The sequence below is a fragment of the Crinia signifera genome, chromosome 1 (assembly GCF_055691185.1).
Source record: "Crinia signifera chromosome 1, ASM5569118v1, whole genome shotgun sequence".
Lineage (NCBI taxonomy): Eukaryota > Metazoa > Chordata > Amphibia > Anura > Myobatrachidae > Crinia > Crinia signifera.
The window spans coordinates 63,110,286-63,124,063 of NC_139217.1; the positions used below are offsets into that span (position 1 = coordinate 63,110,286).

Consider the following 13,778-nt stretch of genomic DNA (forward strand, 5'->3'; position numbering starts at 1 on the left):
GAAAACCGCCACTCAGTTAGACTCCGCGCCTCTGATTAGGAGTATAGCCAAACTCCCTGGAGACTCCTATGAGACGCCAGTATATTCGACCAGCAGTTCTTTCTCCACCATTGGCATCCATGTCAGAATCCACGCCCCCAGTGGATCCACAACAATCCGTTGTGACATCACGTTTATAGTGGGGGGTGGCGTGGGGGTGCATTTAACATTGTAAGCACCCATTAGGGTGCTTGTACAATTTTTAATCGAATAGGGGTGTAAAATCGCTTCGCATCGCATCGCATGCCATCGGGTATATGGCATGCGATGCGATAAAAACATTGCGCGATCAACATCGGGGAGCGCCGTGATAATACACAAGTACCTTGGACTGTGCTGCAGGCTCACATCTGTAACTGCCACTGGCAGGGAAGTCCAGGAACAGAGCATTTTGTACCTAATGGAATGGGTCATGTTGGAGGGTATGGGGTAGATGTGTGGAGCTGCTATGAGAGTTTTTATGTACAGATGTAGCAGCCCCCATATAGGCTGCACCTAATCCCATCCGCAATCCCTTTGCTGCGTGATTTGTGTGGGTATATTTGCATGTGCGTATATTTTTACCAGAGAATATATACTTTCTGTGGTACAATCGCACCCAAGCTCACTCAGGGGGTTATTTTGACCTGATCGATTCTCTGCTAATTTGCAGAGACCTGCAAATCGTTATACCCTGCCCAGACAGTGAAATCCCGCCCCATGCAAGCTTTTGAATTTCTTATGACGGATTTTGCTGCAAATCCATTAGCAATCACTCACCATTGACTGAATGACTACCAGTGTGGGCAGTCTGTACCTTTCCCTAAATGCCTGGGCATGCCTGCATTTTCCCTGACACTCGCAGAAAGTGACTGGTGGTTACTACCCTCAAAACCGGCTTTCTGTCCTGCCTTGCGTATTGCCAGTGATATAAAAAAGTAGCAGGATATTATAAGAGGAACGCCTCGTGCATGCCTACTATGGGCCATACAGTACACATTCATAGCCATGCGATCGGGTCTGAATAACCCCTCAGTCAATGCCTTGATTAGTATGCACGTGACGAGTATACATTGCAGAAAACATGGCGGCTGATACATCTGTATACTGTACTGAGCTGATTGAGGCTGGGCTAGGGTATCCTATCATTTATGATGGATTGACATATTAATACCATCCATCGCCACAGGGCAATCTTTAACAATTTTTTTTAAACTAGTTTACACACAAATTTACACCCTACCACCTGCTATAACTCCACCCACAGTATATACCGCTCCGATTTCTAACTGCAGCCATAGCAACCAAGGAGATTTCTGCTAGTTCAGGGAGTTTCTCTCTCCTTATCTGTGGCCTGGACACATAGGGGTAAATTTAATAAGATGGAAGTTCTATTGAAGATGGGATGTTGTCCATAGCAACCATTCAGAATCTACTTATTCATTTAGCACCTTCTCGAAGATGATAGACAAAATGGTTGCCAATAGCAACATCCAATCTTTACTAGAACTCCCATCTTAATAAATAAAATGCCAAAGTGGCAAATATTCCACATAGTAGTGATATAGATCCGGCTGTTACATGTTTTGGAGCCAAAACATGTGACAGCCAATAGCCAATAAGATCCCATTTTGAGATCCGGGTAAATCCGAACCTGCGTATCTCTACTCTGAACATGTTTAAGCAACAGACAGATAACTTAGAGTAAAAAATACTTTTCCATGCTACAGTAAACCTGTATTTTACTGAAATAAGCGAGAAAACATGTTTTTCTGTTTTGAATAATGTGCGGTTACATTTGGGATTTTATTTCAAAGGTCTTATAGAAGAACGGCATATTCACACCAATTAACACAAAACAGAACATTGCAAATTTTAGGTTCAAGCTGTAAAGCAGAGAAATATGATACCTACTGTACTTGGTTTTCAGTGACAGTGAAAACTCTAAACTAACTTTTGTAAAACTGGTTAAAAATATATTTCTGTAATGTGAAGTAGACTGAAATGTTCAATCTCATATTTCGGGGTGGATTTACTAAAGTATACGTTTTTAGAAGTGAGAGATGTTGCACATAGCACCAATCAGATTCTAGCTTTTATGTAGAAGGTGCTAGATAAATTATAAGTATGGGCAACATGTCTCACACTTTATTTAATGTACCCCTTAATTCTTTTATTCCAAAACTCTCTGGGTTCATATTGAAAAAAAATGGACCAGATGTATCAAGCTTCAAAAAAGTGATAAAGTGGAGAGTGATAACCAGCCAATCAGCTCCCACCTGTCATTTTTTTCAAACCCAGCCTGTAACATGACAGGTAGGAGTTGATTGGCTGGCTGTTTATACATCTGGCCTTGATACACTTGGCCCAGGGTATCAGGAATATTCAGTTTTATTGGAATAAAATAAAATGCAGTTGTAATTTAGGCCCTTATTCTGGTTGGTGCGGATATGTCCGCGTGCGTTCGTTCCGCCGATGTTTTGTGTTTGCGCATGTGCAGAGGCATATCTGCGCATGTGCGAAAGGGACCTACGTCCGCATGAATTGTTTACACTACGAACAGGGGGAGGAGAGGGGCGTGGAGGGCTGTTTGGACTCATTAACATATGCATACGCCCCGCGTTTCATGGGCGTTCCCATGAAAACGCTGAGCGTACGTATGGTAATGCGGCCGTGACGCACGTGTAGGGGGCGGACATATGACATTGCCGGATCAGCTGCCCGCCCAGATCCCTGCTTTTGCACGGAGAAATGCCCGAGTGGTCTGAGCTCGCGGGAGCTGCCTGACCACTCGGTCCTGCATTCGATGGTCTGCGACCATCGAATGATGGGGGAGGTTCCCAGAGATGGAAGAGGTGTATACATGAGAAATCCACTCGTGCTCCGTGCGGTCAGCGGCTTACCACATTCGGACGGAGTGAGCGATCCGTACGTAAGGCGGGGTTTAGGACACACGGTCCTGGCCGCATATTCGGCTCCGGCTGCACAGACCAGAATAAGGCCCTTAATTACAATAATATATGTATAAATTACGACTTGGACCAATGGTGCTTATATATTTTGCATTCCCTATTGAGTACATGTGTACTCTATTTTAGTTATTTATTCAATGTTATGCCAAGTTTTGTCTCCCAAAGGAAAACTTTGTACAGCGCTGCGAAACACTTGTGGCGCCTTATAAATAAAATGATAATAACAATAATAATATTAATATACTGTAGGTAGAGTATTCTCTGATATCTCCAATTCCTTAATGCAAATACGGTCATTAATATATATATATATATATATATATATATATATATATATATATATATTATATATGCTCCGGTTACCCAGGGTTTTCCCCTTGATTCTTCGCTGAAATCGCTGTACTACTGAACTTAAAGCCTCTTGAGAAAGATCCCCTTGTGTGGGATCGAAACGTCGGGGCATGTTCTATAAAACACCTGTGAATTTATCTACTTGACACCGTGTGCAAATTGAATAAAACTCAGCTATTTGGATTTTACCAAACTTGTTTGGGACTCATACTTAGGAGAGTGCTGGATATTCTACACCTGCAACAGATTCCGTTTATTGCCGGCATTAGGAACATGCAGTACAGTACAGTACCTTGAAAAGTATTCTCCACAGGTGGCCACTAGGGTGGGCAGGGCGGGGGGGTCGGACCGGGCACGCCGACGTCACTATTTTGGGCGTGCCCGGGCCGCCAACGTCACAAAAGGGGCGTGCCCGGACCGCGCCGTGACGAAAAGGGGCATGCCCGGCCGGCGGAATCACGCAGAGGAGTGGGCACGGCCGGCGGCGTCATGCACAGTGGTGGGCGCTGCCGGCGGCGTCATGCACAGGGGGCGGACCCGGCCACCTGGAAGGCTGTAAACTGCCGGGGAAGTGCCGGGCATCGCTATGTACAGCGGCGCCGGGCTTCCCCGGTCAAAACAGCGGGGACAAAGGCAGACTGGTTTAGCGGGGCGCTGCCAGAGGGGCAGGGCGCATTTTTCACTTAAAAAATCGGGCAGGGCGCAGTGCCCCGCTAAAACAGCCTAGTGGGAACACTAATATATTTGTTGTTACTGTACTTGTGTATTATCATGGCGCCCAAGTTTCTTAAGTACGGCACCGTAGGAAAATCGCATCGCATGGGCCATTTTAAGGGACGTGCGATTCGATCCGATTTTCCTATGTAATTTATTCACTGCTCTCTTAGCCCCGGGGAATCGCATCGCACCTCCCGCAAAATCTCATGCGATTTTATAGGGTGTACGATGCCATTACATTACCTATACAATGATATAATTTTATAACATAGAATGAGGTTTGAGGCACCCCCCAACTATCCACACCACCCTGAAGCATGGCGAGCGCAGTGGAATGCGTCCTCCGACCTTTTCATACCCCTACTATGCACGTCGGCGTGGAGTTGACTCTCTATAGTGTGGTGAGCGCAGCGAGCCACCGAGCCGAAGCGTGGCGAGTGCAGCTTCGTGGCTGGTGGCTTGCTGCGCTTGCCACACTATAATATAAAATCAACTCCACGCCGACATGGATAGTAGGGGTATGAAAACGTCGGAGGATGCGTTCCGCTGCTCTCGCCACGCTTCGGGGTGGCGTTGATAGTGGGGGGTGCCCCAAACCTCATTATATGTCATACAATGTCATACAATGGCATCCAATGATATTATTGTATAGCTAAAGGCATCGTACACTGTATAAAATCGCATGTGATTTTGCGGTAGGTGCGATGCGATCCCCCGGGGCTAAGAGAGCAGTGAATATATTACATAGGAAAATCGGATTGCATCGCATCGCATCGCATCGCCCTTTAAATGGCCCATGTGATGCGATGCGATTTTCCTACGTAGAATAGCCCACTAAGCAAATAGCTTAGTGGGCGCCGTGATAATACACAAGTACCTTTATTACTTTTATACTTATAATTCTAGTGCTTACTTTTAAATAATCAACAACAATAAATATATCAGATTGCCTATTGAAATATAGACCCTGTTTCAGGTTGCCCTGCAATGCCGCACGCTGCCTGGACAAATACAGCCCCCCCGCTGCCGAATCCCCTCGGTACCATGCGAGGGTATGTGTCCAAGAACTAGCAGGAGAAATCATTCCATGGTCGTTGACCATCAAATGATTTCTCCTGCCATCGCAAATAGAAGTCAGTGAAAACTGACTTTTATTTACGAGCGCAACAATGAAGATGTGGTGGGCGGCTGACATCATGTGACGTTAGCCGCCTGCCACCAGCAGGCATCGGGCCACCTGCGTACCCATGGGAACGCCCAGCGTATATAACTTATTTAGAGATACATACGGACTGCCAGTGGTCAGGGTGCCACCGGTCAGCCTTACCACAATCCTACCCACTAGTGACTAAACCACACTTATGCACCCCTACACATAAACCTAATCCCTTAACCTGCAGCCCAAGCCTAATACTGGTTTCACATTGCAAACCTGCTTTCAACCCGTTTTTGTAAACATGTCTTAAAATGGGTCAAAAGCCAGTTAAACCCCTTTCATATTGCATGTTGTAAACGGTATATTGCAGTTTCAATACCGTTTTTGTACCTTTCAGATTCAACCCGTTTCACCCATAGAAAGCCATACAATGCCATTTTAAATATTTATTTCCTGCTTGTGGGCGGGGATCGTACAGGGAGATAACCTTTCACCCTTGTGTGGTTATCATTTGTAGCAAATACCGTTTCTGAGCTGTTCAAACTGCAGGGCAAACGGCTCAGAAACGTGTAGAATCCTGCTTTTAACACGTTTCAAACTACCGGTATTCTGTAACTGGTAAATTGACAATGGAGCTTTTACGCTGCAGCTGTTACCATTTTAAAACGGTAAAAAAAATGACAATATACCATGTAAAAGCTGCAATGTGAAAGGGGTTTAAGTGGGAAAACCCAACCCCTCCTCCCCACAGCTTAACCCTAACCTTACCCTTCCAGCATCGGTATATTAATCCTTTTCTAGATCTGGCACTGGTCTTCTGATGGCAGTTGGGATGCTGGATACTGAATGCAAGTATCCTGACCACCGGGATTCTGCCTGTATCACCTTATTTAAATTAAATAGGTTGTGTTTTAAGGGTTTCAAAAGTGTTTTTTTTTTAATAAAAAACAGGATTGTCTGTATGTAAAAAATATAAATGTATTTCTATGGCAGTGAAGTGACTCCTTTACCAACTTAGTACTATAAAGATTAACAGAAACAGTTTGTACTTTACACAGACAGTTATACTGTAGCAAATATACATTGTGTGACCTACAGTATATTGTTCACAATCCATAAGTACATACAATTATGTCTAGTGTCTTTTCTGACTTGAAAGTGCTGTTGGGACAGTGGTTCTAGAAGTTACTTGGACCATGATTACAGACCACAGGAAAGAACAGAAATAATTTTTCCCTTCTCTTACATGGTGCACAAAACACAATAAAACATTAATTAGGACAAAATATTTGAAAACTAGGAATTACAGTGATAACTTCTGTTTTTGCCCCCCAGTTGATGAGCAGTAATCATAGTAACAAGCACGACTCGTAAATACAACAGTACTGTAATAACAATATTAATCGTAGGCTCCTAAGATTTACCTTTTTCCTTTTTAACACACTTTTATTTATTTTAACTTAGAGCATCAAGCCAGAAAAAGTATTGCCTGTGGTACCATGCAAGCTTTACATTGGAGTCAGGAAGAAAATGAAACCACCAACAAGGTACTTTATGAAAGAAGATTATTTAATACAGTAGCACAGTAGCAGTTAGGATAACTTCTCCATGTACGCAGATGTTACGGCTAAGTGCACAGTTTGGTGTGGGTTTTATTTGTGTCATTATAGTTGTTTTCTTAACTAAAGTAGATAAGTAGATAAATTATATATGTACAGTAAGTTGCCAACAATGCTAAAATACAAGCTGATCTTGGGTGTGGTAAAACACTGACCTCATAAGTGGTAACCTCAGAAACATGCCCATTGTGTTATGCTTTTTAATACAATATTATTGAAGAAACCCAGAACCACACAAGTACAGTAATAGGTCACAGTGAGCTTGCAGCAGACACATAGCATTCATAAAGAAATGCTAACAGACTGTAGTATGGAACAAAATATGTAACGATGGTCGGGCTGTGCGCATTTCTGTGCATGGGCATTCTCATGGTAATAAGGCCGTGACGTGAATGCGGGGGGGGGGGGCGGGGGCGGGCAGCTGACATCACCAGATGTCAGCTGCCCGCCCACTTCCCCCCGAGCGTACATGCATATATAAGGTTGCTCAGAGCAAACTTACATATGCATGCACGCACCACATCGGCAACCATTGAATGATGTGAGCGATCCCCTCTGGCCTGCAAATGTGTAACATCTATTCGCATGCCCTCCTTGAAAATCGCCCTTGCAAACGGGTGGCGGCAGCATAACCCCCAGAATGAGAGAAGAATTGGGATTAGGATTGCCGGATGTAATTATCATGCTTATGAGTGGATGCTAATAGTTGTATTAAAAGGGGTCTCTGAAGTTCTAGGCCAGGGTCAGAATCACAGACTATGAAGAGGCAGCTGATGAACAGAGTTCCATGAAGACCATGTATTCTAAATGTATGCGCAGGAGTTTCACAAGATGTTAGCGGTATGTTTGATATCTGTACAATCTTGGCATAGCAGCACATACAGAGGCAATAAGGCAAGGAAACACACTCAGTATACTCCTAAATAATTTATTCATTTATGGGTGTGCCTGGAGAAGTGGGGGATAGTTATGCTGCTTTCAGACCGTAAAACCTGCTTTAGACCAGGTATTTAAAACGTTTTTTAAAACGGGTCAGAGGAAGTTTACCCCCTTCACACCGCATCTAAATACCTGGTCTAAAGCAGGTTTGCGGTGTGAAAGCGATCATGAAAACGGCTTTTGCTCACCTGTGCACTGTGGCCGGTCCAGGCTCCAGGGGGTCCTCCCGCAAAGCTGATTCATTTATTGGGGGGGGGGCAGGGGGACAGGACTCGTGCGCCGTCCTGCACTGGCCAACCGAGGAGAGGAGTGCACTATAGAGGGAGAAGGAGTGAGTGCGCGGCGGCAGCAGTGACAGTGGGACTCCGGTCCCGACATCCTGACCACGCCACTACCCAGCCCGTCATGGCAACCATCTACAACAATGCTGGGCAGACGCACACGCGCGCCCCCCCTAATAAATTAATCAGTTTTGCGGGCAGAGTCTTCCCCCCCCCCCATAAATTTAGCAGTTTTGATGGCAGTATTGCAGGCCTCGTCTCTCGCGATTATTCCCCTCCCTGCGCTGCCCTGTTTTATATCCGTTTTGACACCAAATAAAAACGGGTCTGAAACGGGTAGGACCCTGCTTTTTTACCGTTTCCAAGGGCCTTATTTTGGTTCATTCTTTCTGACAAAATCCTTCTTAGATGGACAAAACCATGTGCACTGCAGGGGGGGCAGATGTAACATGTGCAGAGAGAATTAGATTTGGGTGAGTATTTTTGTTTCTGTGCAGGGAAAATACTGACTGCTTTATTTTTACACTGCATTATAGATCTCACTTTGAAGTAAAACCCCACCCAAATCTAATTCTCTCTGCACAAGTTACATCTGGCCCACCTGCAGTGCACATGGTTTTGCCCATCTAAGAAGGATTTTGTCAGAAAGAATGAACCAAAATAAGGCCCCAAAAAACGTTTTTTTGGAAACAGTAAAATCACTTTGCACCTTTCAGACCGCACACATTACCGTTTCAAAACGGTTAAAAATCGTCAAAATACCGTTTTTTTAGTGCGGTCTGAAAGGGGCATTAGAGGTAACAAGATGCGTTTCAAGCAGGAGTGGCAAAACTGATCCTTGAGAACACCTAACATGTTTTCCAGACCACCTAGCTGTTGCACAGGGGTATAATTACTGTCACATTTTTCAATATGTAGTGCATTCCATAGATCCACAGGTGGTCTTGAAAACAAGAACTGTTCATAGACCTGGAGGACCATTTTGACCACCAATGGTTTATGGTCAGATGGATTTAGCCAACCTATAATAGAAGAAGCCAGGTAGATAACCCAGGATAGTTTTAGTTTAGGACTGTCCCACCACAGATACAAGAAACAACCCAGATGGTTACAGTTCCTCTAGCAATGAATCTAGTATTAGCATATTCTTACCAGTATAGCAATCTACATGTGTTCTCCTTAATCTACACTTGAATGGAGGATTTTGCAACCACTTTCTAAATGTTTGAAAACTCCTATGGGTCTAAGAGCCCCCATACACTAGGGCACACTATTATATTCTCCATGCATAGTGGATGTAGGACATGAGATATCACCTGTCGGCACATGTCGGCTCAAATATTTTTAAACTCATGTCGACCTTTTTCATGTTGACCTTTTGAAAACGTCATCCTTTTGACCCTGTCGACCTTTTGACCCTGTCAACCTTTTGCCTGTTGACCTTTTGACCCTGTCGACCTCTTGACTGTCGAACAGTAGTGGTCAACATTATGACTGTCCACCTAGAGTCAATCTATCATGAGTCTTTATACTATTATACAGAGATGTCAAAGGGTTTACTATAGTAAGGAAAATATCATCCACATAAAGATAGAAAAGAAATATGTTACGATGTCATAAGTGACTCTAATCTTGATCAATAAAAGTTATGTAGTCATGGAGAAAAAAGAAGAATAAATTCCGGGTGTCACCTTTATCCATGCCCCCCCCCCCCCCCCCCCCCCACACACACACATTCATTCCCTTGAGCCAAATATAATGCTCACAATGATTTTTTGATTTTTCCAACACTGTCTGTGGTCTGATACAACCATGTCTACAATAAAGGATTACTCAGCGACACAGGTTATCACATAGTTACTGTAGCTAGTCTCCCAGGGTCTCTAGCAAATAAGACTCATCGGTTCCTCAAAGACTCGGCTCTGAAGCTTAAATTAAAATTAAAATAGACTAAAAAAGAAATACTTTATTTACAAAAGGAATGTTGCAATTTCATATAAAAGGAAAAAAGCATGCAGACTATGGCCCTTATTCAGATCTGATCGCAGTACAAATTTGTTCTCAAAATGGGCAAAACCGTGTGCACTGCAGGTGGGGCAGATGTAACATATGAGAGTTATATTTTGGGTGCGGTGTGTTGAAACTGAAATCTAAATTGCAGTGTATAAATAATGCAGCCAGTATTTACCCTGCACAGAAACAAAATAACTCACACAAATCTAACTCTCTCTGCACATGTTACATCTGCCCCACCTGCAGTGCACATGGTTTTGTCCATTTTGAGAACAAATTTGTACCGAGATAAGATCTGAATAAAGGCCTATAATACACAGATTATTATGGTTTAGGCCATAGGTGCCGATTCTGTGGGTGCTCAAGGGCCTGAGCACCCACGGAAATTGGTGAGTACCCACGGGTCTGAGTCCTGCTGCTGGGCCGCCATATTAACCTGCTAATTTGTGGCTGCAGTACCCGCATCGCCGGACCTGCCACCAGGCAATAGTATGCCAGGATGGCGGGAAGAGTGTATTCCGTCCACGGAGTAATATGCGGATGTGGGCCGGCCAGCATGTGCGTGCTCTGGGCGTGCTGCGCGGCTGAGTAGCATTTATGTACCTGCACTGGGGGGGGGGGGGCATTTATGTATTTGGCACTGTGGGAGCATTTAATGTGTAAAAAGGGGGACTCTGCTGCTGTAATGTGTAAAAAAGGGAACTCTGCTGCTGTAATTTCAATATTGGAGACAACTGTGCTGTGTAATATTGGTATTATTTTGAGGCCACGCCCCTTCCCAGTGAAGCCAGTCCCCTATATTTTTGGCTTGAGCACCCACCAGCAAAAACATAAATCGGCACCGATGGTTTAGGCCATAGATGGAAAAAAAAGCTGCAATCTTTCTTTCAATGAGATTGAGCCCCAAAATCTGACAAATAACAAAAAGCTTTCATACCTTTTTTTCCACCATCCAAACCCTCAGTGAGGGCATAGACAAGTCTCTGCTCACAGGCTGTCCAGTTATTTAAATCAGGATTGCCCACATAACTTTAAAGATAAATACAAATAATTGTATATAATTTACCCTTTGTAATAGCTACATGAATATGGTATTATCACATTCTTTTACATTTTAAAGTTATTAAATGAATATATTTTTTTCAAAACCATACATTTAGGGGGTTGTTCTGGTCCTCGTATGCAAATGTTTTTTAACTGTGCATTTTTGCGCATGCGCGGGGTGCGTGCGACCACAGCGAATAGAGTGTTTGGCGGGTGCAGGTACCCAAGACTGTGGGCGGGGGACGGCAGGCAGGGGGAACCGCCCATGGGAACGCTGGGCATTCCCATGGAAGTCACCCTATAGTACATGTGCAGGGAGCAGGCAGCTGTCAGGCGGATGTCAGCTGCCCGCCCAGTTACTGTAGAGTGTGCACGCAAATCCCGAAGAGTCACTTAGATATGCATGCACCTTCCACATATTTCGATTGAATGATGTGGGTGGTGCCCCATAGGCTGCGAATCGATGTTTTGGCAAAACATCCATTCGCAACCGTGCAGACAACCCTGTGTGCGAGGGAGGGTGGGAAGGATCTGCGAGTGGCGGACGGCGTTTATTCCACACGCAATGCTGCAAAATTTGCAGCGTTGCATGTGGACCAGAATAAAGTCCTTTAGATATACTAAAAACACACCCAACTTGCGTACAGACCTCAAGTATTAGATTTCTATGATTTTAGGAATGCCTAGCTATTAGAGAATTCTTCAATTTATAATAAAATATGTAACATATGACTTTGGTCTTTGATCATGTTTGAAGTCGTAATACATTGTTACTCTGATGACAGTTATCTTATCTCCCTCTCCTGCCTTTTAAGAGGCAGTTAGACACCCCCATTTCATTTACAGATGGAGCGCAGCTCGTTTTAGCGGGGGTCTGGCAGTCGGATCGCCAACCGCCAGCCCCCACCAGCTACCAGAAGGAGACGCGCATGCACGTCCCTTTCCAATTGAGCTCCGCACCGCCTGCTAGAGTGTTTAGTAAATTAATTCAAGCCCAGCGAGAAGGAAGTGTAATCCGCATACTGCAAATACAAATGATTTCAGCAAATTAACAACTTTAAGTAGTTGCCTTTGCCTTAAGTATTTGTAGTTCTCCTAAGCTATATTGTTGGGTATTTATCTGTAAATTTAGTTTGTAATACAGGTTTCAGTTGCTGGCTTAGTAATAATAATACAAGACAAGAATTTCAGAAAGCTACCAAATAACACTTTAAAATGAAAACCATTGTTGCCAAGGAACATTGGGAAATATAGTGGAAAATAAAATGAAGAATATTAAAATATTTTTTTTTTTACTGAATGTATTTACAGTAATTAACCTATTTCTGTACGGTATCCCACCTGCTTTTACAGCTTAATTTGTTAGAATCACTGTAGCAGGGTGCAAATAACAATACTGGTAATTCCGTTAAAGGTAAATCCAATTGGTTCTTGTGCAATGATAGTCATTTCAACACAAAAGCTAATTTATTTCAAGATTAACCTGTGCATGTAATGTATTTTGTAGTGATTCTGCTAATGCACTATTCTAAAGTGATTTTTTTGTTGCCATTGTTTATCAGAGTCCGACTTTCTTTGTCTATAGATTACTTTAATGAGTATTTCACATTTCATTCTGAGACTTGCTTTGTTAATGTAATTTAATGTATTGACAACTTTATAAATAACCTGCTGGTTTATTGACTCTCAGTCAATGTTTAGTGGTTTGTTGTTTTTCAAGAGATAAAATCGCTAATTTATTCATTTATTTGGCACACCAATGTTATTTTCAATTTAAAGAACCATATAGAAGATTAGTTACTAAAGGAAAAGTAGCAATCATGTTAATTACTGATATACAGGTTTCTTGCAGCTATCAACATTAATCACTTTATCAAATCTGCATCCATGAGCAATAAAACTGATTTTATTGTGTATATTGTGTTGATTATGGCTCACAAATTTGTTGTATAGTATTTGTGTTTTAAAAATATTACTGCATGTACCGTACGAAAAAATCTAGCTGTTGTTAAGAAGTTTAACAAGAGTTAAATAGGTTTTCAATAAAGAAAAATGCACAACAATGACATACAGGAAAAAATACCCCATAAGTAAGTATGAATAAGCAGATACAAAAATTATCTATTCAATCAATCTAATGGTCTCCATACGTTAGGTAGCGCTACTGATCCACCAATTCACAAAATCAAAAATGCCTGATTTGCCAATCTTGACCGTTTTCAGTTGGGATCGGGGAATCAGGATTTGTAAACGTGTTTAATTTTCTTGATTTGCCTCAATATATCTTTCATTTATGGGGCCTTGACATTAAAAATCTATACAGATCTATTGTAAAAAGCTTACTGGCTGCTACGGCTATTTACAGTGCTAAAGTTTTTAAATGTGAAATAGGGTGATGTTTCCTATAGCAACCTATTAGAGTCTGTCTATCATTTCTTTATTGCATTCCGTAAAAATGGTAGACAAAATGTAAACAATAAATGCTATCGGCAACAGCACCACTTTTCATTTATACCTTAGAAGCTTTAATGGTTCTTATCTGCCATCAAATTCTATGTTTCTATATAAGTGGAATAGCCTCCCATCAGAGGTGGTAGAGGCAAATACAGTAGAACAATTTAAAAATGCTTGGAATAGGCATATTGATATCCTTACAAAAAATAAGGAT

At 42.7% G+C, this 13,778-nt stretch overlaps 1 protein-coding gene across 1 annotated transcript in view; it reads left to right on the plus strand.

Annotated features, from left to right (window-relative positions):
* The window catches only part of ARAP2 (ArfGAP with RhoGAP domain, ankyrin repeat and PH domain 2), a 259,491-nt gene that overhangs the window by 225,828 nt on the left and 19,885 nt on the right, over positions 1 to 13,778 (plus strand). The window contains exon 29 of the mRNA XM_083149954.1: positions 6,679 to 6,761. Coding sequence (XP_083006080.1) covers positions 6,679 to 6,761 — 83 coding nt within the window. The remainder of the gene's footprint in view (positions 1 to 6,678; positions 6,762 to 13,778) is intronic.